The sequence below is a fragment of the Camelus dromedarius genome, chromosome 6, assembly GCF_036321535.1.
Source record: "Camelus dromedarius isolate mCamDro1 chromosome 6, mCamDro1.pat, whole genome shotgun sequence".
Lineage (NCBI taxonomy): Eukaryota > Metazoa > Chordata > Mammalia > Artiodactyla > Camelidae > Camelus > Camelus dromedarius.
In genome coordinates, this window is record NC_087441.1 from 51,056,382 (window position 1) to 51,084,126 (window position 27,745).

The 27,745-nt window shown below is 33.2% G+C and overlaps 1 protein-coding gene across 3 annotated transcripts in view; it reads left to right on the plus strand.

Moving 5' to 3' along the window:
- ASCC3 (activating signal cointegrator 1 complex subunit 3) overlaps positions 1 to 27,745 on the plus strand; it is a 302,695-nt gene that overhangs the window by 106,844 nt on the left and 168,106 nt on the right. For all 3 annotated transcript variants that reach the window (XM_010989648.3, XM_031456078.2, XM_064486823.1), the window contains one exon: positions 21,755 to 21,919. In XM_010989648.3, coding sequence (XP_010987950.2) covers positions 21,755 to 21,919 — 165 coding nt within the window. The remainder of the gene's footprint in view (positions 1 to 21,754; positions 21,920 to 27,745) is intronic.

Sequence of the window (27,745 nt, forward strand, 5' to 3'; positions counted from 1 at the left end):
GATTTCCATATTTTTGCTGGAGTTCCTACTGTTTGCTTTGCCTGTTAGTGCAGGACCCTGAAAATAATCATACAAGCTGAAACCATGCAACATGACCTTAATAATGGAAAAAACTGTTTTCAGAGGCGTTTTGAGCAGCAAGCTGTAGTCAAACACATTCTTGTTTTTACAGCAAAACTTGCCACACCAAGTGTAAATTTATTCATCAGTCCAGGTCAGGTTTTGCCATGCAAGATTAAAAAAAAAAAACTGTGTTTTAGAGTTTTTTTTTTAATCTTTGAATTGGAGCTATGATTATGGATCTGCATTAGGAGGTGTCTATGAGAAAATGCATTCACATTAACAAATTTGGAGGCCAGAAATATAACACTGCCTTTGGTTAGTTTTGGAAGCATTGGTAGGGATCTGGGGTTCCTTTCTGAATTTGTGACCTTCATTTTATCCTCTATTTGTCAGAAATTCAGAACCTTGGATAAGAAACTCCTGTAGAATAAGATTTAGGTGTGAGGTAGAAAATAATATAATTGTGTTGCATCCTAAGGTTTGAAGCAAACTTACCATAGGCATTTAACTTTTATTTTCTGTAACTGAATTAATGCTAAACTGTATAGAAATAAAATGGATCCAATTTCAGTTTTTAACATGTTTCATTTTATTATAATTGAAAAAATTCTGCTTTGTTTCATTTTATGTAGTTTAAATGAAAAACTGGAGTCATTAGTATTTTTATTGGTCATACAAATGAATCTCTTCATCTTGAGGCAAATTTTACTGTATAAACCTGGATTTATATTGGAAGTGAGCATGAGGGAATGACCTAGCGGCACTGTTCTCAAACATATTTGGATCATAGACCAGTGACAATCACATAAAAAACAGTGGATCCTCTCCCCTGGAGTTTGGATTGGAGGAGCAAAAACACACACATATATACAGTTCTGCACAGTCTATTCTAATGGTTTACTCCTTTTAGATGAAGCACCCCTTGTGACCATTCTTACATAAAGCAGAAGGTGCCATAATTTGGGATTATAATCCTAGAGTGCCTCTGTTGGTCACATCATTCTCTGGCCCTCAGACTTTCATGGCCCTCAGTTTTAGTAGGACACTACAGATTTTAGCTGTGCGGTGATGGCACTTCCTGGTTGTTTTCCTGTAGTGGGAATCAAGTATTTTATATGAGTGTGGCAAGCAAGCAAGCAAGTAAATAAATAAATAAATGAATAACCAACCAACCAACCAACCTTTGATAATACCATTATATTATTAGCTGTGATACAAAAGCAGCTGAAAAGTTTTGTAAACTTTATTCTATAAAAAATGTGCAGTTATAAAGAAACATAGATTTGGTTAGTGAGATTCCTATTTTATAAAAGTTAGAATGATTCTTGGAGACTCTAGGACAAATACGTTTCATGAGTCTTAATGGTACAGCCTTCATTTTTCATAGGTATTGGTATATAGCCAGTAATATATGCTAGTTCTGGGGAAACTGAATTGTCTTGGGAGGCATAATTAACTCTTAAACAGACAGTTCCTCTAAACCTAAGCTGTGTTTGAATGGGGCAGGGACTTCATAATTCAAGCACATCTTCAATTTCTTCTCCCAAGGTATCCACAGAAACATAAGGGCATTCTATGTATTCATTAGTATCTGTGATATTTTTTGAAATTGTGAATTTATTCATATCACTTAACTCTGAACATTTTAGAAAAATCTCTCCTTAAAGGATCTGATGAAAACATTCTATGTTTTTATCTCAATGCTTGCTTGCACTTTCTTGAACAATATTAAATGCTTATGCATTCTTCAGAAAGTTCTAGTTTAATGTGTGATGTCAGTGAGATAATACAGGCTTACAGTTTTACAAGATCCTGAAAGCTTGATAGGTCGGTTTAATTTCAAGTAGTTCTTGATTTGAAAGCAGATTTTCTGTTGTTCAGGGGGCTTTAGTCAGTCTTCAAGGAAATTGTTGTCAAAACGGCTCTTGTGTCACAAACACTGCAACAGAACCACAAAGTTGCTATAAACTTAAAATGCAGATCCTGAGCTGGCTAATTTTAGAATTTGTAGAGAACTGTGCTTTTTATAATTTCTATGACTGATCTAAATAGCTTCTCTTGGATGTATAGTTTTCACATTTCTGTAAAACAGTAATTTTTATATATCAAAACTAGAAATACGTGAAATCTTAATTTTGCAGAGCTTTGTGCCGTTACAGCCGTTGATAATTTTCCTAAAGGAAATTAATGGTAGTTGGATTCATTCTTGATTTGAACCTTGGTTAAATTCATTACATAGAAATATTTACTGCCTATTGTTCTTGCATAATCAAAGCTACCAGAATATTAGAGGATATGTCTATTTGTATTATGATAAATATTATATTAGATTGCATATTTTAAACCATTTTGTATCTTAATGGTCATTTTTCTGTGTATTTTGTTACATACTTTTACATTTCTAACTGGAGCTTTGTGGCATTTTTAAAAATCAGTGTGAATTAAAGGTTGATATTATTTTGAGAGTTTCCATAGTCCACATTTTTTCTGATTCCAAAAGATAACATGCTCATTGTAGAAAAGTTTAAAAAAATACAGAGAATTACAGAGTTTAGTATATAGCCTTTTAATCTTTTTTTCTAGGCAAGGATATATAACTTAAAAATGAAAGTTTGTTGTTTATTATTTTGTTAAATTTTTCCGGTTAATAATTTTGCTTATTATTAAGTATTAGTTCATAGTTCATGACTTTTATTGGATATGCTATGTTAACTGTGCACTTCTGATGACTTTTACTTAAAAATAACATTTATTTACTCACTTACTCATAGCAGATTAAACAGAGGGGAAAGAGCCAAATAGGATATCTCAGAAACTAAGTTGATAAACGGAGAACAAAATTCTCCCTTCTAGTTTTTGAGTTGATTCTTCATGGACTCCAGGTTAAGAGAGTCCCTCTGCATCCATGTTTATCGATCACATTACCACAAATGTCTTCCTGTTCACTTTTAACCACAAGCATAGACTTAAATTTCTTTAGGTCCAGAGGTTCCTTGGGTCTAGTTCCCTTGGAAAGATTCTTTGTCTTTTCTGTTGATGAGTGATAGTGATGTATATGATGCTCTCCCCTGGACTTACTCAGAGGATGGGCTGTGGGTTATCTAGTTCTTGGTGTTCCAATTATAATTTTTTCCCTCCATTATTCAAAGCACATCTGAATGCAAGCTAATTTTAGATCTTTATATTTTAAAAATAAAATAAGCAACAATTATTTTCTTTGGTACTTTAAATGGTACCTTAATTCTGATTGCTGTCTATACAATTTTTTTTATTTTAAAGAAATATTAATCACCTTATCTGTTGTGTGTAAGGCATATTGGGGAGTCACTTGTATTTAAGATGGGGCCTCTAAAAGCTAATAGTCTAAAAGTACAGTATCTGGTCTTTCCTGTTTACCTTAGAAACATTTTCATTATATGGTGCTTTTCCCCTTCAAGTTATAGAAAAGTAACATATTTTAAATGTTTTCCTGTTGTTATTTGATAGAACACATAAAAGATATATTGAAGTTAGTGCATTGCACATAGTTGGCCTTCAGCAAATGTTAGTCCCTTTCTGCATCTTCATTAGATTCTTTATTCTGCTCCTAACCCACTGTACTTCATGAGAAATCATTCCAGATTATATGCTTGATTAATTTGACTCTTTGAACTATATCTGGCTGTTACAATCCAGGAGAAGAGAAAAAATTGATGTGTGTCTTCCCCCCTACCGCCAAGTTTTAGAAGCAACAGCGTAGTTAAGTATGAGTGGTAATTATTTGGCAGTAATTAGAGTAGCCTTTTTACTTATCCTTTGGCTGAACAGTAATCTGTGGAATTGATTCAAGGAGAAAACCTTTTGAAGACTTGGTTTAAAAGAAGGCTTTTAAGTTAAATTTGATCCTTTCTTTTTATAAGAGAATAAAAACTACTTATTCATTCCTAAATTTGAGACTTTTCTTACTAGAAAGGAAAATAATAATCAATTATATTCTATGGAAAGCACTAGATACTACTACATGTTACATTTAATGCAGGCATACTGGTTGATCTCTAAACATTTTATTTCAGCTTTATTCAGGTATAACTAATGTGCAAAAACTACATATTTAAAGAGTGCAGTTTAATGAGTTTTGACATATGTACATACCAGTGAAACCATCACTACAATCGAAATATTAAACATATTCATCAGCCCTAAACATATTCTCATGTCCCTTGGTAATCTGTCCCTCACCATCTGCCACTCCCATCCCCACACAACCATGGAAATGCTTTCTGTCACTAAAATGAAAGTTAGTTTACATTTTTAAAAATTTTATATAAGTAGAATAATGTGTATGCTTTTTTATCTGGCTTCTTTCACTCAATATAATTATTTTGATATTAATCCATGTTGTTGTATGTATTAATGGTTTATTCCTTTGTACTGCTAAGTAATACTGTGTTGCATGAATATACTATGAACTGTTTATCTGTTCAATTTTGATGGATATGTGCGTTGATTCCAGTTTTTGGCTATTACAAGTAACAGTGCTGTGAACATTTTTGTACAATCATTTTTGTGGACATAGGGCTTTCATTTTTGGATAAGTACTTAGGAGTATAATTGCTGGGGATGTAGTAGATGCATATTTAACTTTATAAGAAACTACCAAACTGTTTCCAAAGTGTCTGAAATGCTTTACGTTCCCACCAGCCATGTATGAAAATGCCAGTTCTTTCACATCCTCTGTAATACTTCAACTCTAATTTAAGCCATTCTGGTGGGTACATTGTAGTATCTCATTGTGATTTTAATTTGCATTTCCCTAATGACTAATTATGTTTAACATCTTTTCATGTGTCTTTTTGGCATTTCTTCTTTTGTGATACTTTTCAAATTATTTAACTCGTTTAAAGTATTTTTAAGTAGATGGTGTGTCTTACTATTGAATTGTAAGACTTTTGTATAACCCTAAATACAAGTCCTGTGTTGGATATGTGCTTTGCAAATATTTTCTTCCCATTAGTAGGCTTGCCTTTTCATGTTTCTAACAGTGTCTTTTGAAAAGTAAACACTTTAAATTTTGTTAATATTTTTTATTGAGTTATAATCATTTTACAATGTTGTGTCAAATTCCAGTGAAGAGCACAATTTTTCAGTTATACATAAACATATATATATTCACTGTCACTTTTTCTTTCTGAAACACTTTAAATTTTTATAGAGTTCTAATTTATTGACTTTCTCTTTAATAGTGCATTCTTTTTGTATCCTGGTAAAAATATTTACTAGGCTCAAGATAAGTAAGATTGTTTTCCTGTGTTTTCTTTTAGAAATTTATAGTTTTAGCACTTAGTTTTAGGCTGTGCTCTATTTTGAGTTGATTTTTGTATAAGGTAGAGGTAAGGGTTAAAGTTCATTTTTTTTTTTCCGCATATGAATATCTCTTGTTCTGACATCATTTGTTGAAAAGGTTCTCTCTTCTCCATTTTCTCCATTGAATTACCTTGGCACCGTTACTGAAAACTGATTGACCATATATGTGTGGCTCTATTTCTGAATTCTATTCTATTTCATTGATTTGTATGTTTATCTTTATGCCAGTACCATACTGTCTTGATCACTATAACTATGTAATATATCCTAAAATCAGGTAGTATAAGTCCTCCAACTTTGTTCTTTTTCAATATTGTTTTGATTATTCCCAGTCTTCTCATTTCCATATAATTTCTATATATTTTGGTTGATTTTTGATCACTTTTTTTCCATCTATTACTACACAGTTTTACATAGTAACCAAAGAGTAGAGAGAGAACACATTATAAAAGTGTGAATTGGGGGATTATAGCTGTTTATTTGTAATTATTTTGCAAAACTTGAAACTCCTGAAAATATTGCTTTAATGGGAATGAAAAGCCTAATTGACTAAAAGAGAGTATAAATATTTTGAAAAGTAGGTGAAAATTATCCACAACACCCTAGGATTATAGATCTTTTTAAAGTATTTAATTCTTTTTAATACTTTTAGTTTTTTATTGTTTGTATCCTCTTTTCAAAGCAGATTCTTAAACTGAAGAAATATTTTAAAATAGACAAAAAAAAAATGTCCACTCATAAGTTATTACAAATATATGCTTTCCATGTCTCATTTTTGTGCCAAAATATATTCGTGTATTTAATGAATGGTAATATGATATAGTGGTATGTGACAGTTAATTGATTTTATACATGTGAAGTGTCAAGAACAGTGCTTGGCAATACTAAGTTCTTAATAGCAATAGCTATCTTTTAATAAAACCATACAAACAAGCTGCTTTATACTACAGAACATTCTGTTGGACAGTGACAGTATAGTGCCTACAGGAAGCATTGAGGCAGTCCAGAGAGCAGAAGCTGAGGCATGCACATGCGTTTTCTTTTGTCATACGCTCTTGCTATGGTGGGGAAAGCCAAGTGTCGCTAAGCCACTCCCCTTTTGTAGAATTCAGACTTACAGTCTGGGCCTCAGTTCAAGGGAACGTTTACAAACATCAGGCTTTTCTGGTTTGGAACCAATTTTGATTTAATTCTCAACTGTACAGTTGAAAACTCCCTGCTTCTAGCTTCCCAGGGTCCTGTGGGGCCCTCTCCTCATGGTAGTACACAACAATGTATGAGTATTTTAACTCTTCTTGGATGTTTGTTTATAGTGTCTTCAAACTTTCCTATTAGAAAAATCATAGAGTGTGTATGATTGGCTAGGAATGTGTACTACTAAAAACAAAGCACATATAATAGGAAATAAGATCCCAGTAGGTTTTGAAAATTGGTGTAAGTGCTTAATAAAAACATTGAAGGGTGCAAAACAACCCTACAGAGCACCAACGTTTTAACACATTTGAAGTAGTAGCTGGAAGTAACTTTTTCATCAATTTGTCATTTCAAAATTTATCATTACAAAATTATTTTTGATTCTGTCCTTTTTTTTTTTTGTTATCAGTAGTCATATTAGAAACCAGCTTAATTTCCAGTTGATGTCTTTTTATATTACATATCTAAACATTGAATTACCATAATGCTGTGTTGATTATATTTTGCTCTGGAAAATATAGCATAGTTTTACAGTTTCCTTATAATAATCACCACCTCCCTTGTCCACCTCTTTCCCCTGCCCAGCGCTGTATTTTATATGAAGAGCTAAAAAGAAAATAACATAAATTAAAATGGCTTGATAAAATATGAAACAAAACTAAAAGAAAGTGAAAATGAGGCACAATGAAAATTTTATCAGCACGAAATAATTTGTTTCAACTTCTGGATTTTGTACAGACTTCTGCCATGTATAACTGAGGACATTCAGGATAAAATTATTGATCTATCTCATTAAAATACTGTATACCTGTTTCGTAAATCAGTGAAGAATGCTAATCATTTGAAATCACTATTTATTAAAGTACTTAAGCAGTTTTGAACCAGGTGAAAAACTCAAGAGTCTTAATAATGAAATCTAAATATTCTATATATTGATTTAGTTTAGAAATTAGTGTGGTATTTATCTTTATTACAGTGTTGTTTCTTATTTCCCTAGTTGTCTTCTTTGTTTAGTTTTGAAATGTATTTTTTCAGTACTTATTTCAGAAGCAGAATAAAAGCCAACGACCATATTCTTTTATATTTTGAATGTGATTCTTGGCCGTTTAAGTTTAATTTTTCAAGTGACTGCACAAACATAATTAGTATGTTTTGATGGCAGTAATGATTTTTAAGCCCTTTATAAATCTAAACATTTTGCTTTTTCTAGTTTTTTAAATTTGAATTTCCAATTTTATCTAATTAAGCAACTGATAACCAAAGTGAATTTTTAAACCTCCTTTCATTAAGAGAGAGATCTAAAAATGGAAATAGAACCTGAAATGTGAAAACTTTGTTCTAAGAAGAACAGTTAGTTTTAAAAGGCTTAACCATGTGTTTATACATAATGGAATTAGAAGGCTACCGCTTTCAAAATCCCCTGGTGAAATGTAAATATTATTTGCCAGGGTAATTCTCACAATGAAGACATGCCATTAAGAAGTAATGAGAGTTCTATTTTGAAGAATGTCTCATTACTTTTATGAGTAAGTAAGCTATAAATTACTTGGAAGCATCATGGAGTTCTTAGTGTTAGTTATTGATTATTTTTACTTTTTTAAGGTTTAATAGCTACTCATAAAACACATTAAAATGCTTGAGAAAAAAGCACACTTCTGTATATAAACTACCATGTTTAACTGTTTTGTTTTTCTTAATGTACTTGGACGGGTTAGTGAGAAAGCTTTAATTTTTGATACATAAAAATCTGTCTCATGAATGCAAATTATGTATTATGTGAGACTCTTTTCTTAGAGTGTAATTTAAAAGCACTCAGGAATCTGTCTTTGCTTTCACTGAAAGCAACTTAGAATGACAGCTTTGTCTATTCCATGAGTATTCCTTTGCAGAAAAATAGCTTGTTTCATTGTATTAGAAGAGTGAAGAGAAGGAGTGAAGGATATAGTCTATTAATGGTTTCTTTTTTCTATTTCATTGCATTTGTTTTATGTCAACATTTAGTTACTTTTTTATCATGTGATGGTTTCATATTCTTAGGGACATTAATCGAATAAAAATATGAAAGTAATTAGAAAATCTATTTTTAAATTAGTTTAAGGACCTTGCTTGCAAGTGTATCATGCTAAAGCCAATAAAAAAATTTATGATTTTCTTCTTCCTAAAGTGAAAAATCAGAATGTCTTCTACTGTAAAATTATAATACAATACATAGCATCCTTAAAAGCAATCTGGTTTCCCTGTAAAACAAAGACATAAAAATAAAAGAAAATTCAAGATACCTATGCTCATCCCATGTATTCTAGTTACTTACTAAATTTCAGAAAAATCCTGCCACCATTGTATCATAAGATAGAAACTCACTAACCACAAATATTAGTATCATTTTGAAAAATTACTCATCTTTCTCAGAAATATGATATATTTTCAATATTAAAGGGTAGATTATCTCTGTGGTCTTTCATAATTGCAGATCCCTTGAAATATCTTTATTTTTTTAACTGTTATCCTACAGCTCTTGGGGTTGAATCTGTAGAAAGGAATTTGGCACATAAGTAAAAGTGTTAGCAGCTAATGACCTAGAAATAATGAAGATATATATTTTTATATTATATATATTTTTAGAAAAAGTCATTGACATATTTAGCTTAAATATAGCCTATAATTAAATATACATTGATTCTAGTCAACCCAGCACCAATTCCTATTGATTACTGATTTTGTCTCCTAAATATTTCTTACATTCATTCATGTCCTCTAAGACTTTTTTCTGGTCTGAGCCTTCAATTATCTCTCACCTTGATTACTTTTATAGTATTCTGACTGGAGTACCAGCATCCAATCTGCCCCCTCCATTTCTTTCTCCACAGGTAACCAGAAACAGCCTGGTCAGTCTCACCCCGTCCCGTTTTACTCCCATATTCTGTCCCATGACAAACAACAGCAATCCAAAAAAAAGCCACTCACAGTTTTCCAGGCTACTCTGAGTGATAAGAATGTGATAAGAATAACTTCTGGAAGTGGCTCAAAGTGAGTAGTCTGCCCCTGCCCATCTCATTTCCACCAGTCTGCAGTCTTCTCATCATCTGTGCTTCAGCTGCACACTCTGCCTATCTTCAGTCTCTCACGCCTCTGTTTTCTCCCACTTGCTCTGTGCCTGTGATGGCTTCTGCCTGTAACTCTCTTTTTTCTCCTTCACTTAATTAATTCCCTTTCATCCTCTAGATGTTGAGTCAAATGTCACTTTCTTAATAAAGCCTTTTCTGATTTCTCTGGTTAAGTCAAATCTTCCTATTATAATTTTTCATAATGCTGCTTGTCCTCAGTAGCTTATCACAAGTTAAATTTTATATTTTACAGCTTTTTGAATAATGCCTATGGCCACTCCACCTCCACCATAATGTAAAACCCTGTGAGATCAAGGGCTGTCTGCCTTTATCTTTTCTTGCCATTGCACAGTGCATAGCGTCATGTGGGCACATGACCATGAGGAGGAAGAGGTAGATGCTGATGATGTTAGGAAGCATAATTGATCCCTATTTTGTGGCAGTCATTATTCTGTTGTATTAATAAGTTTTATTATAACCCTATAGGTACTCTTATTTTTTTCTTATCTATGGAAGAAACTAAGATTTGTAATAGTAGTAGGGACACAATAAATGTTCGATAAACGCATGAGTGAAAGATATTGAGTGTGTTTTTATTAAGCATTCACAATATATTAAAGATAATGTATTGATAAATGAGACATGGCTATAAGAATACTTAGATTTAGAAGTATTGATAAATTGTGCTTATAGAAATACAGGGTTCAGTCTATGTAGGACTACCCACTCTTCTTTGCTTTGGAGGAAATTAAGTTAGGAGTCCTCAGCTATTGCCTAGGGCCATAAGAAAATGAAAAGCTGGCCTGTTCTCATGGGCAAGGCCTGGGGCAGGCTTGAGAGGGGTGGAGGGAGGGGACAGGAGAGGAGTGTTATAAACATCTGAGTCATGATTGCAGAATGTTCAAGTTATGGTCATTCCTCTTTCAATGATACTCTAAAGTACAGTTTTGCTCTTTCTGAAAAGATGAGGATCCAGGCCACTTAGCTTAATTTAGCTTAACGCATAAAGAGCCATCAAGATCGCACCTTTCCTCAACAACATTCATCCTAAGTGTGGTAACATCTGGATACCAGACACCTGGAGTATAACTCCCCCAAGGCCACAGGGTAGGCAATGGGGTGCCAGTGCCTTCTTTGTCTAGGTCTCAGTAAATGGGTCTGTTGCCTTATATAAGCTTTTAGATTTTTCAGTTTGGTAGATTTACATGAACAGATTAGGGAGGAGAGCATTTCCCTGGCTAATTCACAAAGTCCATTATGTGGCAGTATCTTAAACGTAACTTTTTGTACCTAAATATCTGTATAGAACATAAGTTATATAAATCCTACTATGTAGAATTTATTTTCTACATAGAAATATTTGTTATTTTCTTATTAGGCAAGAATAGTTAACATTGTGGAGTTAATAATGACTATGTGCAAAAAACATATAAGCCATCCACAGTCCTGGAGTACGTACAATGTGGCAGACCACTTAAAGACATTGTAGATACAATAGCTGTCAAGAGGATCACTGTCCCTGCCTTTTCTGTGCCTGTGGTTTCTTGAGGGAGACAAACATTTAAGCAAGTAATAGAGTGTAATAGATGCTGACATAGAAAATATGGGCACAGAGATGCTACAGAAGCCAATGAAAAGGAAATATTACTAGAGTATTGTGGTTTTAAAAAGCCTCCTAAACATTTCAGCTCAGGAGCTACAGCATGTAGAGAAATATATGTATATATGGTTTTGTTTTAGTTTAATAATGAGATCATATTTATGTACATGTGTTTGTATAAAATGTATAACCTTTTGCCAATTAATGCCAGTGTGTATAGATCTACATTATTGCCTTCTAAAGAACTTCATGTATGTCTGTGTTTGTACACCTTCGTTCTAGGATAGAATTTTGAAAATGAGATTGCCGGACCTGGGGTTTGCACATTTTAAATTTTGATAGATTTTGCCAAATTGCCATTTAAAATGGTTCCACTAGCTATACTTAATATCTCTATTAACAGGTGAATTTATGCAAATTGATTATATAAACCCAAACATTGGATGCAAGAATAGATTCTTCCTACAGGGGAAGAATGTAAAGTTTCATAAAATAAGATGATAAACATCACTAACAATCAAACAAATACTAAGTAAAATACGAAGCTGTTTCTCCATGATAAATTAGTAAAGGTAGTGAAAATACCCAACACAGGCAAAACCACACTGCAGCTTCAGCACTTAGCCAGTGCAGTTATTATGGTAAAATCATTTTGGTGAGTGATTTGCTTAAAAGAAATCTAGGTGCCATGGATGCTGCCTGGGTTGTGGGAGCTAATAGGTGTTGGTGGGACGGGGACCTGGGTTTGGGAGAGCCTGCAGGGAGGCACCTAGGGCCTTGGGGTTGGCCTGGTGCTGGAGCAGGCCGGTTCTGGGGTGTGAGGTGAAGCTGGGCTCTCCCTTCACTTATCTTCTCCAATGGGGAAGGTATCTCTCTTTGCACTGGGTCGCCAGGGTAGAGAGGAGGGTTAACGGGGGTAACATAAACTCATCTTTCCTGCCTTTCTCACTGTCTCTTTTCTTATTTCTGTGCTTCACACACCTGCTCACCTGGAATCCTTGGCTCCTGTGAAGCAATTTTTGCGTGCAGACAGATGTTTCTAAGGGGAGGGGAAATGCTAGAAATTCCTGTGCTGCCATTTTGCTAACGTAACTCCCAGTTTTTCTTTTTCAATTGGGTGTTAATAAAGCGTAGAGCCAGGTTTTATACTTACTCACAGATACTATATTGGCTAATCCTTTGGGCATATTTGCTTTTCTCCTTTATCAGTTTCCTAAGCCTTGTTTTTATTGAATATGAGTTTTCTGTTAAGCCACTTCAACATCAATAACAAGTAATTGTTTTTGATCCCCTTTTCTGTGCTGTAAGTTTGTTAAATTGTAGAAAATGGAAGAGAATGGAGGGGAAAAATGTAGAAAGGTATATAATTTCACTAGGTTCTGCACTGTAGTTATATTGTTGCTGTATGTGTAGTTTATATCCTGAGTTGTGGGCTGATTCAGTGGCAGTTGCTTGAACAAGTTAGCTGCTCCTTCATAGGTGACCTTTGGATTTCAAAACATTGTATGAGAGAGAGTTTGGACCACATTTCACTTCTTTGCTGTGTTTTCTCCTTGAAGTGTAAGCTTCTAAGCTTCCTGCCTTTTGCTTTGTATTCTTAACCATAGACAAATATCTGAAGACATTGAGTTGAATGACTTAATAGCAAACTTTTATTTTATTAAAGGAGAGAAGTTCTCCTTTGGATAACCATAAATTATGATTAAATAGGACACATGTCCTGCCTTTTTTTTAAAAAGTAAAATAGGGTTCAAATAATAGAAGTAGGTAAACAATAAAGACAACTAGTTTCCTTAATTGCAGTCATTTTCAGCCACTTATGTCCTGCCATAATTTCTTCATAAGGTTTTAGAAACTTCACTTCACCTGTCTCTTCTTCCTGATAATAGAACCCAAATTTGATTAATTATTCTTGAATTACCAAAATATCTTAATTTTGAATATCTAGAATTAGTTTGAAAAGATGAAATTGGTATTATTTTGGTATTATTTTTGTGAAGAGCTGTGGAATATATATATAGATATCTATATAGAGCGCTCTCTCTCTCTCTCTCTCTCTCTCTCTCTCTATATATATATATATATATATATATCCCATTGCAGTTGAGGTTTTAGTGGTTTGGTATTACAATATGACATTTTAAGGTATTTCATTTTAGTAAGAAATTGATCCTCAAACTGAGCTTTGCACATGTGGCAGGAAAGAGGTGATGACAATCAAATGTGCAAATTTATATGAGAGAGGATTTTTCCCCCCCTTTCAAAAGGCATATATACTAGTTTGATCTGAAAAAAAAAAAAAACTACTCTATAATAAACCAAGGAAACCCGTTTTCTATGAGCCATATCCCAATTGTTCAGGATAGGATTTACAATGGGACAGGTTTCTACCATAAATTAGTCACATTCAATAACCTATCTTCTATGAGTGAGCAGAATAGGAATCATTGTAAGTTGTATCAGACCTTTGCTCTATGAGACTTTAATGGGATGAAATCCTGGGGTAATACAGACAAGTAGTTAGAATGATGAGAGCAAGGTCTTTATGGCTTGTACACACCCGATATAAACAATTTTTGTATTTTTCTCTATTATGTGTAATTAGTTAAGTTGTAGGATAACCAAGCATTGGATCCTTCACACACTTAAGTTAATGAGACTAGAGTTCAGTATATATGTTCTGGGATTGTGTTTTAAATCAACAAAAAGAACTACAAAGTTAATTCTGCCCCAGTTATAAATGCATGTAGTCTGGAAAGAATTATCTTAAGTGTTCAATTTTGAATTATGTATTATAGGAGCATTTTCTCCCTTACTCCTAGCACTCCATGCTCTTTTCCTTCAAAACTACTAGAATTTCTTACTGAATTATACTTTGTTTATTTAGTAGATATTTATTTTTGAACTTTTTAACTAAAAATAGTATCACAGAGGATTTTTTTCTAACATGAAAATGCCAAGATACATTTCAGATTACATTCTTAAAGCTTTAGCTCGACCATATCTGTAATTTCAAGAAAGAATATGCAATAAGAATACTTTTGTACTTGGAGATTTTCCAATTAATTTTTATATTTTCATTTTATAATTGAAAGCTGTGTTCCTTGACGTAGATAAATATAACTAGATACTTCAGAGGACCTTGTGCTTTACATGTGTGAGTGAGCACGCATGTGTGTGAGTTGATGGGAGAGGAGGGAATATAGAAAAGGCAGAAAAGGAAGTAGTTGGAACTAACTGATTTGTTGTAGTGTCCCAAGGGGCAGGTATAGTCTGCAAGCTGTCAGGTTCCATTACGGGGGCAGTTGCCATCAATCAGAGCTGACATTTGTATAGCAGAGGTTGGTATAACTGTAATTATATGTATGTTTATGGAATTTAGGCTGTGTGACATTTTAGATTTAATCCTTAAATTAAAACATTCATGTAATTTATAAGCTTGTTGGTTGAGTAAGTATGTGATTATGTATTTTAAAAAGGAAGACAGACTATAAATCCTGCAAAACTATTGCCTAGTCTGCATCTATAGCATTAGAATGTGATTTGTAACAACTCCAGGCTGACTGTTTTCAACATAGAAAATGTATTAAGCAAGCATTCTTGAATATTGTTCTATAGCTTAGTTAATAGATGCCTGACATTTTTTACAAAGTACACAATATTTCATCAATTGTAAGACATTTAAAATTTTTATTTCATAGCTCTTTTTTACTTCTTAGTGACACATAAAACGATGGTGTGGTTTAAAATCAATAGTTCTTGAGATCTGATGAAATGTCATAATATACTCTTGGATTTTAATTACTATATATTGATATTTTACCATTCTGGTTTTTTTAAAAAGCCATTTATGTAATTAGTTTAAACAATTAAAAATTTTTCTACAGTCTTAAGTACTAAAATTTTTTAAATCAATTTCAAATGTTATAAAGGTAAGAAAGTATTTAAAAATTTCTTGTATTCCTTTGATTTCACATTTTAAATCTAATTTTAATTTATAGCCACATGCCTCAAGGAAAAAAACTGCTCCAACAGTCAAAATGGTTTTTAAAAATGTTTAAAATTCAGTAGGCTATCAGTGTGATTTGTATAACTTTAAAAAGATATAACAGGATTTGTTAAATATAAAACATCACAAGCATTCTCTGTCTCTTAGGCTGGATATGTATTGTAGTATAATTTTAAGATGATTTTTTCTTTTTAATGAATTAATTTATTAAAATTAGAAGATTTTATGGATTGGCCTGTATATGAAAAATATGAATATAAAAAGACAAGAATAGATTTAATTTTTAAATAGAGAGCAACAACAATAACATTAAGGAAATAAACGGGAATTATGAATTCTAAATTCTAAATATTGTGTCTAATTTCTTTTCTTGGTTCAAAGACTTTTCATAAATATTTTGAATTTTCTTATCTTTTTGCTTTTGGCGCTTATGGAGGTCGCTAGCTGAGGAGATTGGTAGATAAGCAAGGAAATTGGCCTAAATTTAGAAGCTGTATCTATATTAAAAAATTTATGTATTTCCAATCAAGAGGTTGAAGAACTTAGACTTCCATGTAAAAATTTCGTATTTGGTCCCTTTCTTAAGATGCTTGCAGTGTACATAGAAAGACATAATTTACACACACAGTCACACAAGAGATAGTGATCAATGTATATTAGAAGTACAAAGAATACTATTCTGTCTTTTTTTGTCTGGCAAACTTACTCACTTTTTACCTGTTCAGTTCAGCTATGCTTTCTTGCCATTTAACTTGTGTTTTTAATTATAAGTTATATATAATTATAATAGCCTGTATATGCACAGATTACTGTTGCTAAAGTAAAATGCATACACAGAATAGTACAGAAATTATAAGTGAACAGCTTGATGAATCTTCCTAAAGTGAATACATCGATATGAGTACCACCCAGATGAAGATATGGAATACTACCATACCTCAGAACCTCTCATCCCTTTCACATCTGCTGTGCCCTTCTTCCTTCCCTGAGGTATCTCCTGTCTTAGCTTCTGATACCTTGAATTAGTTTCACCTGTTTTAAACTTTATATAAGGTCTGTTTTCTTCTGACAAGCAATAAGAATAAAAGCAGAAATAAACAAATGGGACCTAATTAAACTTATAAGCTTTTGCACAGCAAAGGAAACCATAAGCAAAACAAAAGACAGCCTACAGAATGGGAGAAAATAATTGCAAAATATGAGACCAACAAGGGCTTAATTTCCAGAATATACAAACAGTTCATACAACTTAATAATAAAAAGCAAACAGCCCAATTCAAAAAATGGGCAGGAGACCTAAACAAGCAATTCTCCCATGAAGACAGACAAATGGCCAATAGGCAGATGAAAAAATGCTCAATATCACTAATTATCAGAGAAATGAAAATCAAAACTGCAATGAAGTATCACCTCACACCACTCTGAATGGCCATCATTGAAAAGTCCACAAGTGATAAATGCTGAAGAGGGTATGGAGAAAAGGGACCTACTACACTGTTGGTGGGAATGTAGTTTGGTACAGTCACTGTGGAAAATAGTTTGGAGAGTCCTCAAAAGACTAAAAATAGACTTATCATATGATCTAGCAATCCCACTTCTGGGCATATACCCAGAGGGAACCTTAATTCAAAAAGATACCCCAATGTTCATAGCAGCACTATTACAATAGCCAAGACATGGAAACAGCCTAAATGTCCATCAACAGATGACTAGATAAAGAAGTTGTGGTGTATTTATACAATGAAATACTACTTAGCCATAAAAAGAATAAAATAATGCCACTTGTAGCAACATGAATGGACCTGGAGAATGTCATTCTAAGTGAAGTAAGCCAGAGAGAGAAAGAAAAATACCATATGATATCACTTATATGTGGAATCTAAAAAAACGAAAAAGACAAACGACCTTACTTACAAAACAGAAACAGACTTGCAGATATGGAAAACAAACTTATGGTTACCAGGAGAGGAAAAGGGGTAAAAAAGAAAAAAAAATTAAAATTTAAATTTAAAAAAAGGAAACAAAACAAAGGTGCCCACTCTTACCACCACTCCCATTCAGCATTGTCCTAAGTGAGAGAAATTAGGCAAGAAAAATAAAGGTCTTTTGAAGGAAGAAAGCAGTGAAATGGTCTCTGTTTGCAGAAGATGTGACTTTATATATAGGAAACCCTAAAGATTCTGCCAAAAAAAACTTGCAACTAATAAGCAACTTCAGGAAGATTGCAGAATACAAACTCAACAAGCAGAAATCAGTTGCATTTCTATATACTAATAATGAACTATCTGAAAAAGAAATGAAGAAAACAATCCAATATACTGTAGCATCAAAACCAATAAAATACTTAGGAATAAATTTGGCTACGGAAGTGAATGATCTGTATACCAAAAACCGTAAGGCATAGAGGAAAGAAATTGAAGAAGATATAAATAAATGGAAAGATAGCTCATGTTCATGCACTGGAAGAGTTAATAGTAAGAAAATGACCATACTACCCAAAGCCATCTGTGGTTTCAATGCAGTCCCTATCAAAATTCCATTATCATTTTTTACAAAAAAGAAAAAGTATGGAATCACACCCCAAACAGCCAAAGCAATCCTGAGAATGAACAAAGCTGGAGACATCACACCCCCTAATTTTAAGCTTTATTACAAAACTATTGTAATCCAAAAATATGATAATGGCATAAAAACAGACACATAGACCCAATGGAACAGAATAGAGACCCCAGAAATTAACCCCCACACGTACCATCAACTAATACTTGACAGTTGAGCCAAAACACTCAGTTGGGAAAGGAGTCTCTTTAATAAGTGATATGAAGGAAAGTGTATAACTATATGCTGAAGAATGAAAATGGTTGCCCCTCTCATACAACTGACACAAAATAACTCAAAATAGATTGAAGACTTAAATGTAAGACCTAAAACTGTAAAACTACCTGAAGGAAACGTAGAGAAAAAACTCCTTGAATTGGTCTTGGGAATGATTTTCAGATATGACACCAAAAGCACATGCAGCAAAAGCAAAAATGAGTTTCTGCACAGCAAAAGAAAACAAAATGAAAAGGCAGAATGGGAGAAGATACTTGCAAACCATCTATCTGATGAGGAGTTAATATCCAAAATATGTAAGGAATTCATAAAACTCAATAGCCAAAAAAAAAATCTGGTTAATAATGGACAGGGGACTTGAATAGATATTTTCCCAAAGACATATAAATGGCCACCAAGTATATGAAAAGATGCTCAAATCACTAGTCATCAGGCAAATGCAAGTCATAACCATAATGAGATATTATTTTACACCTGTTAGAATAACTTGTTATAAAAAAAAAAAGACAAGATAACAAATACTGGGGAGAAAAGGGAACCCTTGTGCACTTGGTAAAAGTGTAAATTGGTACTGCCACTATGGGAAACAGTTTTAAGCTTTCTTAAACAGTTTGAACTACCATATGATCCAGCAGTTCCACTTCAGGTTATATATCAGAAGGAAGTGAAATCATTATCTTGAAGAGATATTTGCACTCCCCTGTCCTTTGCAGCATTATTCCAATAGCTGAGACATGTAAATAACCTAAGGGTTTACCAAGAAATGAATGGATAAAGAAAATGTGGCATATACATAAAGTGGAATATTATTCAGTCATAAGAAAGAATCCCAGCCTTTTCCCACAGCATGGATAGACCTTGAGATCATTATGCTAAGTGGAGTAAGTCAGATAGAGAAAGACAATTACTGTATGTTCTCACGTATGGAATATAAAAAGCCAAACTCAAAGAAATAAAGAGTAGAATGGTGGTTGCTAGGAACGTGGGCATGGGGGAAATGGGGAGATGTTGGTTAAGGTATACAAACTTCTGGCTCAAAGATGAATGTGTTCCAGGGACCTAATGTACCGCATGGCAAGTATGATTAACATTACCGTATTACATACACGGAAGTTGTTAAGAGGCTAGACCTTAAATACTATCACCACACACAGACAGAAAAGGTAATTATGTGAGGTGATGGAGATAATTAACTAACCTTATTGTGGTATGTATGCGTATCAAATCATCACATCGTACACCTTAAATTTACATACGTTACATATCAGTGATAACTCAATAGAGCCAAAACCAAAATAAAAGGAAGGCAAGATAAAGTGATGTCACCTACATCACAATGTTTTAAAAGGCAAAAAGATAATATTAATGTTGAAGTGAGTTACCAACTGAAGTGGTTCTGGCAAGTGTTAGATCCAACGTTGCTGTCCAACACATGAGCATTTTAAAAAAGAATACAGCAAATTCTTGGCTCAGTGCTGGTAGATAGCAACACAACTCTGCCATTTTCCCAGTGGTCAAGCTAAAATTGAAACAGTTTGGAATAATGATTTTTATACTCCTGAGGGAATAAGTACATGTATTGAGAGAAATATGAGCTGACAGTAAAAATATTGACAGTTAACCCATGCCCTAATACAAGAGCAGATGGAAATGTCTTGCATGAGTTCCAATTCATTAAGCAAAAGTGACACTTTATTTTCTAGCCACTTTCATTCAGGGAATTAGATTAATGAAATAATAATATAAATGAAGCCATTTCTCACTATGCTGAAAGTAAACTATAAAAAACAAAATGCTAAAGTGGATAAAAATCTTTGATAGTACAGTTCTGATATCTGAAAGTTTTGATTTTACAATTTAATTGTTACCACAGTATTATCTTTGGAAGTTAATTACAAGAAAGTGATGGCAGAGTATTCTAAGTTCATGGTGGGATAGGTAGGCAAGCTTTGTGTTTATTGTTATAATTTAATAGTGTACTTTGTAGCTTTCCTAAAATTTACTAATAATAAACTTACTTATTTTATATTTTAATATGACATGAACTTACAGTTTAGGAAAATTGCTGTTTTTGAAAATACATAGGCATGTTTTTTAGCACTTTTAATGAAAGGATTGTTAGAAAATGATCCCTGGGTATGTATATAATGATATAGTTTGGGTTATTTTAAATTTGTCATTTTCAAAGTAGAAGTTCTGTTTCAATTTATTGAAATATAAAAGATGTTAATTAATGCACTGTGAATGTTTCAACTCATTTTAAATCTCAAAATTCATTGTACATCTGTTTATACTTAATTCCAGTTCCATATTTTTCTCTGTAAAGTTTGATGTCATCTCAACATTGCCATTTAGCTTTAGCAAATTAACTAGGTAGCTTTGGATTTGTAGTATTTCACACCTTAGATATGAATGCCTTAATCTATTTCATTAATAATTTGCCAATTAATGTTATGTGGAAGTACAACTGCTAAATTTTGTGGTTGATCTAGTTCATTTCAGAATGATAGCAGTGATATCTCTAATAATGCAACAGGTTATATCGACAGACTTGGATTATGCGTTTGTTAAGAATTATATACCATTTACAGTCTAAGGAAATAGGATTATTATTTCCATAAGTGACTTCCAAACAGATACAACATAACAAAAATGTTGAAAGCACAGTCTCACCCTTGTTTCGTTTAACCTCTTCAAAGCACAGTTGAGAGTTGATTATCATCAGTCTCTATAATGTGATATACTGGCTAAGAAAAGCTTTGGTTCTGACTTGTTAACTCATGTGTTCTTTGAATTATCCACAAATGGGCTTATTTCCTGGTATAATATTACTAGGTATTAGTATAATAGTAGAGAGTTTATTAAACTCATCTTTTTCTCTGCCATGGTATTCTTTTAGGGGATAAAAATAATTCAGTATGTAGAAGCAAACAGATTCATAATCACAGCTTCATGTCAAATGGTCTCTTCCAAGAACTTTACATAAATACCCTGGGTTTACCTCCTGCACTCAGTGCCCTGGATTGCTGGTGACTCATTGTTTGCGTTGCTATTATGTGCCAGTTAGGCTGTAATGTACACGTCGATTTTTGGTATAAAGTACTACGTGTACTAGTTGATAGTAAAGGGTAGTTTTTAAAAACTTTCTATCGGTAGTAAAGTTTGCTCCAAATTTGGAAAGGTATAAACAGATGACCATTCCTAGAGTGGATTCCTGGTTTCCTTTTAATGCTTCATTCATTTATTTGTCCCTTTTCAGATAAAAGCCATTATCAGGACATACTTGTTTAAAAGATAATGTCATTTTTTTTTCCTTTGTAAGGCATATTTTTAAATAAGCTTGGGTATTTTGTTCACTTCACACTACAATTTACTGACAACCTACTTTCATTGAGTTTTAACTGCTTAATATAGCAGCCTAAAGAAAGATCCTCTTGAAGTGGCTGTGTCTACAGTGAATCAGATATCACTCTGGGATATTTTTAACACTTTTTATTTGATCTGTATGTAGGTGTTCAATCATATTTCTTTTTGAATGACACAGTGGAAATTGAATGTGTGACCTTTCCCCCTTTTTATTTGATTATCTTTTCTTGTCTTCTATAGATGCTTGTGACCACACCAGAGAAATGGGATGTCGTGACAAGAAAGAGTGTTGGGGATGTAGCTCTTTCCCAAATAGTAAAGCTTCTTATTCTTGATGAAGTTCATTTACTGCATGAAGATAGAGGACCAGTATTAGAAAGCATAGTGGCCCGTACTTTACGGCAGGTAAGAGGATGTTATTTGTAACCTTATTTTGAGGGATAAAGTTTTTAAACTTAAATGTGGCATTCAAAGAAATATTAACATGTATTGTTCATGAAGATAAAGATAACTGTAGTGTGGAGAAATCTTTAGCTATTTCATTTTTATGTTGAAAGTACCTTATCTTTCTTCCTTCCAAGTCTTATTTTATTGAAGTCTCCTTAAGTTATCCAAAACAAATACAGAAAAACTTCTATTCTAAACCTGTATTTTAAAGTTAAATCTAATATTAACAAGGCAGTATCAAAATATGGCAGAAGACAGGAGAATATTAGTTCTTCATCCCCTCTCTCCATGCCTCACCACTCCCCCGGAGAAAATCTGGACATGATTTCTACTTTCCTTATATACTAGATAAAATGAAATATAATCATCTAATGTGCATAATCTCTTTTATTTTTTGTATGTTTTGTCACCCAACATTTTTTTTTAAATAATTCTTATTTTTTGTTGAAGTGTAGTCGATTCACAGTGTTAGTTGCAGGTGTAATGTGTATAATCTTAATCATTATTTTCAAAAAGGGACTTGTACATGTTGTCTCTAGTTTTGGACCTTTGTGGTTATTCATAAATTATCCAAACCAAAATTTGTTCAGTCACATATACCGTCCAGATGGTCTCAACACCACATTGCTCTCTCAAGCTTGCGTCCTTGGGGAAAGCTCCGAGCTCGGGGAGGGCAAGCGGAATGCATATTCCAGGGACTGGAAAGGGGGTAGAATCCTCTGATTGCCAAGGTCCAGCTCATGGATTAACTGGCCATCACATCCTCTATGTGACCTCCTCCAACACAGGACTCTGTCACTTGCTGCCTTCTTTTTTCATTCTAAATATTTACCCTGGGAAAACAACACCCTATGCCTGTGTCACCTAAATCTCTGCATATTGTCCACATCTCCCCACTGACTTTAGTCATATCCATACACAGTTGTATGTTTCTGCTTTGATATCCCATAGATAACTCTTGCTAAGTGTGTCAGAAACTCTGTCATCTTCCTTGTATGTTCATATACGGCATTGCAGTCCACTTGGTTCTCAAGCCCAGACTGAGTGTGTAGGAGTCACACTCAAGTTTTCCTTCTTTCTTAACACTCCCCCAGTAACTAGTTAGATCCTGCATGTCTGATCCAGAAATGGTATGGGAATTTAATATAAAAAAGGGGGTATAAAACTTTAGGAAGTTATATTACATTTTAAAATGTTTTAAAATAATGTGTTTTCATCTGATAAATCCACCATAAAATTCTACATGAATTAATGATTTAACTATACCAAACAAAACTCAGTGCTATAATGGACTATTTAAAAAATAACCTTGGGGTGGAGAAGCTCTAAGTAAAATGCGAAACTCCAAGGGTTATAAAGGAAATGTTTCACACATTTGGATATGTAAATATTAAAAACTTCTGACCGGTAAAGACACCTCCAGAAAGTTAAAATGTAAGACAGAATAACAGAAATTATTCGTAGCCCGTAAAATAAAGCTTAAATGTCGTTTATAACTAAAAGGTTATTATAAATGAATAAGAAATATGTTTTTTTTAACTTGGAAAAAGCACTTTACAGCAGAAATAAAAATATTGAGATTCATCAAAAGGATACTTAAAACGAATCCAAATCAATATGACACATTTCTCTTCCATTAGATTGGCAAAAATGGAAAAGAATGTAATTTGAAAACACTCAGTAAACTGTGTTTTTACTTCTAGAAATCTAACCTGTGGAAATAATAGCACGAACACATGGATACATTTACACCAATATTCACTGAGGCTTTCTTGTTAATGCAAAATATGTCGGAAACAACTGAAATGTCCAACAAAAGAAGAAATGATTTAATAAATTATATTACATTCATAAAATAAAATGCTACTTTGCAGTCTTTAAAAAGAATGAGGTAGACTTATATGAACTGGGCTTAAAAGATATCTATGTTATGTTCTTCATTAAAAAGGCAAGCTTTTCAATCCCATTTGTGTAAAGGAAAAAACATGTAGTATGTTTATATGCTCACTTGTTCATTTAGTGAATATTTATTAACCACCTGCAGTGTGCCAGCTACGTGGTTCTACGTGCTGTGGATATAGTTAGCAAAGTTCTTGCCTACATTTAGAGTTTAGGCTGGAGTACAGTAGGGTACGTGTATTAGGAAGGACATGCAGTAAGTTGTGAAAGTGATTTTCACTTTTCATATCCTCCAGTAGGGATGGAATTAGAAGGCTCTTTAGGACATGTTCACTTTTACCGTATGAATTAAAAATATGTGCAAACACGCAGATACATACATAAAACACAAAGGGTTGAAATACTCAAAGTAGACACCCAGAAATCAGAGATTTTAGCTAATGCACAACTTAGGAATAATTTCAAGGATACAGGTAGTTGTGAGACAAAGGTGAAGCACAGAGAAGTTGGAAACTGCCTTCACTCCTCTCTTTTCTTGCCCCAGTGAATCTGCTCTGGCCCAGATTTTACTGGTGAGGTCTCGAAAAAGAGCATGCAGGGCATCATTTGCACGAAACAGATTTTGATTGTGAGATGTTTCTATTTGATATCTTGATACATAGAGAGCTTAGTGATGTTTTTTGAGGGAGCCAGGCCCCAGGAGTCCATATGTTCTGGTCTGTTTGCATTGAGCCACCTAGAGAGACCGTGTCCATCAGCTAAAAGCACTACAAAGATAAGGCTTTTCTGCAACTGTAGAACATTAGAGGTCAAGTAAATACCATTTAGTACATTTGCCAGGAGGTCTGTCATTAGCATGTTTACGAGGGGATTTGACCAGGACATCTTTCTTCCTGAGCATTCCCAGTTGAGGGAGAAAATGGATTGCAGGCCTGCTGCTGGTGCTTTCTGTACATACGTACACAGATACACATTATTATTGTTATTACATATATTTTGAAGCAATTGTAAATTTATAAATATTTTATAAATTATAAATGTATGATAACTTTCTATATATAATTTATAAACTCTATGAAGTAAAATATGTAAAATTATATATTATAGCTTTGTTACATGTGATTTAATTATAAATATATAATATAAGATATATGGATATGTAATATTTAGGTATAATATGGATATATAAAAATAAATATATAACATTAATTCATCCTACATATTGGCATCTTCATAATATAATCAAATTCGAATTGTATAGTTTATCACTACTGTGCTCATCAGCCTTTGATGACTTGCTGTTTGTTATCTTAAGAAAAATGTTTAAATTCTTTAGCTGGACATTAAAGGCTATTGAAGCCTGATCTGTTTGTCTGATTTTAACTTTTCCATTATATTCCTTACCTACCGTAGGTTCCAACCACACAAAACCATTTGTTCCTTCCCCCTTTTTTTCCCAGATGAAACTGATCTTACTTAAGTCATAGTATTGTTAGTTGAGATTAAGAGTTACTAGTGCAAAATTATATATTATCACTCCACACATCCATCTGTTGAATCCACTGTTCTTTTGAATCTGCCAAATATAACTTCTTCTGTGAAGTGTTTCCTAGTTCACCACTCAGAATGAATTACACCTTTTCTGTGTTCCCTCTCTACTCCCTTTCTTTGCACATTTCTAGCACTTACCATAGTCTTCCTTATAATATCACAATTTGCTATGGTTAATTCTGTCTTCATCTGTGTTCCTCACTAGATTTTATTCTCCTTGACAGAGTGATTTATATGATTCTTCTCATGTTTCCACTGTATTAGTGTAGTGCTCCTAAACATTTTAATAAAATGTTTTATTTGTTCCTTGTGATTACCAGACATTCCCAGTAGATGGCAGTGCTTCACACGGCTCTTGAACATTTGTAACTAACTTAGAAGCACCATAGGAGATACGGTGATGCAGCATAGATTCTGTTCAGGCTCTGAAATTGCACAGTGGTATTAGAGACCAAATTCAAAACACACTTGGCATGACTGAGAGAGATTTGGAAAAGAGAAAAGTGTAAGAAAGCCCAAATCTGTTGTATTTAACAACATTGAACTAACATTAGTTGTCTTAACTAAATTTACCTTCAGTGAGTAGGACTTTGTCTGAACTGAGGTTTTATGTGAGGGGAAAATGCTGTAATAATTTACTACCTAGCTTCTGGGTTAATGGTAAAGAAGAAGCTATAAAATATTATTTTTTATAGTTTTCAGCTATTAATAATTTTCAGGTGACTGTATAGAGCTTCGAGACTTGGTTTAGGATATAAGGTTCCAAATTATTCCTATTTAAAAGAATATATTTCTCATACAGGCTTCTCTATATTGAGAATGATAAAATTATTTTTTAAGATTAAAAAATATAGTTGTTTTAAAATGGAGTTTTAGCAGAAAAAAATACCTCTAGTGTTTGCAAGGCCTCATACATTTTACATCAGAAGACCTTAAAAATATACTCAGAAACTTTTGTGTTAAATAATTATTTTAAAACTAAAAATCACTTTTATTTCCTTTCAAATCACCACCAGTAGTAAATAGGACTGTTGTGTAATTAAAATGATGATTTAATTACCGTAAAGGATTCTAATCATAAAATGTAAAGGAGATTTCTTAAATAATAAGTAGGGTCATTTCCCCTTATTTAGGTTTCCTTGGTTTAGGTTGGGTTTGATTTGGGGTTTTGCCAATGTCCATAAGATTTCTATAGTGAAAGCAAATTCATGGTAAAATGTATGTGTATTTGTACTTTATTTTCATGTATTTCTGTCATTTTTTGATCATCCCTCTTAGTACTACTGCAAATATTCTCTTTCATGTGTATGCCTGTGTCTTATTCAATACTCTATCCCCGTTGCCTAAGGTTAGTCCTAAGCCAGTGTTAATGGATCGTGGAAGTATTTATATAACTCACATTGGACTACTTTGCTTGTATCCTTTGAGTCTTCTAGACTAAGCAAAGTTATCAACAGCTTCCTCAGAAAACTGCTTTGAAGTTATTGACAATAGTATCATGAAATCTTAATGATTTATTTTATTTACAAAGTACATAGAAGTTTTTAACCATCCCTTGGTTTGATCTTTCTACATATATTACATATAATCAAAGAATGTGACCTATCTTAGTTTGTGGAATTTATTGAGCTTCATTTTGGTGACCTAATAATACATTTAATTGTCACAAAGTTCTTGTAGCTATTTAATGTAAATTCCTAATTATTGTGGGTACAGAGTTCTATTCTGTATCTACTGAATCAAGCCTGTGACTTACAGCCTACAAGTCTTACGTGATAGGACCCTCAAATTTACCACTAAACTCTTCTCTGTCCACTTTCCTGTCTCATTCATCTTCTTTCTGTTCAGCTTGTTCCAGTCTTTGTACTTGCTTTTTCTTCTCTTTGAAGGCTTTGAAGCCCTGATCTACAGAGGCTTTTCCTCACTATCCCAACCTAAAGTGGAGCCCCTCCCACATTACCCTGTAAGCTATGACCTTATTTTATTTCACTCATGGCACTTACTGATACTGATGCCTGAAATTACCCAATGTATTTGTTTATGAGTTTATGGTTGTCTCTCCTCCACTAAAATGTCAGCTCTTTGAATGTAAAGACACTGGTTTATTTACTGCTATTTCATGGTGCCCCCAAAGTGCATTTAGGTACACAGTTAATGTCTGTTGACTGACTAATGGAATGACTGACAAAATCTTCTGTGACCTCACTTGAAATGCTATCCTTGCTCCTTTGTAAGAAAGAATACATTTTTTCGGTTTCCTCCCTCTTCTGTTTGTTTGTTTTTTTCTCCTTGAATCCTTTCTGGTCATAATGAGTGTAATTCACTATTGAATAT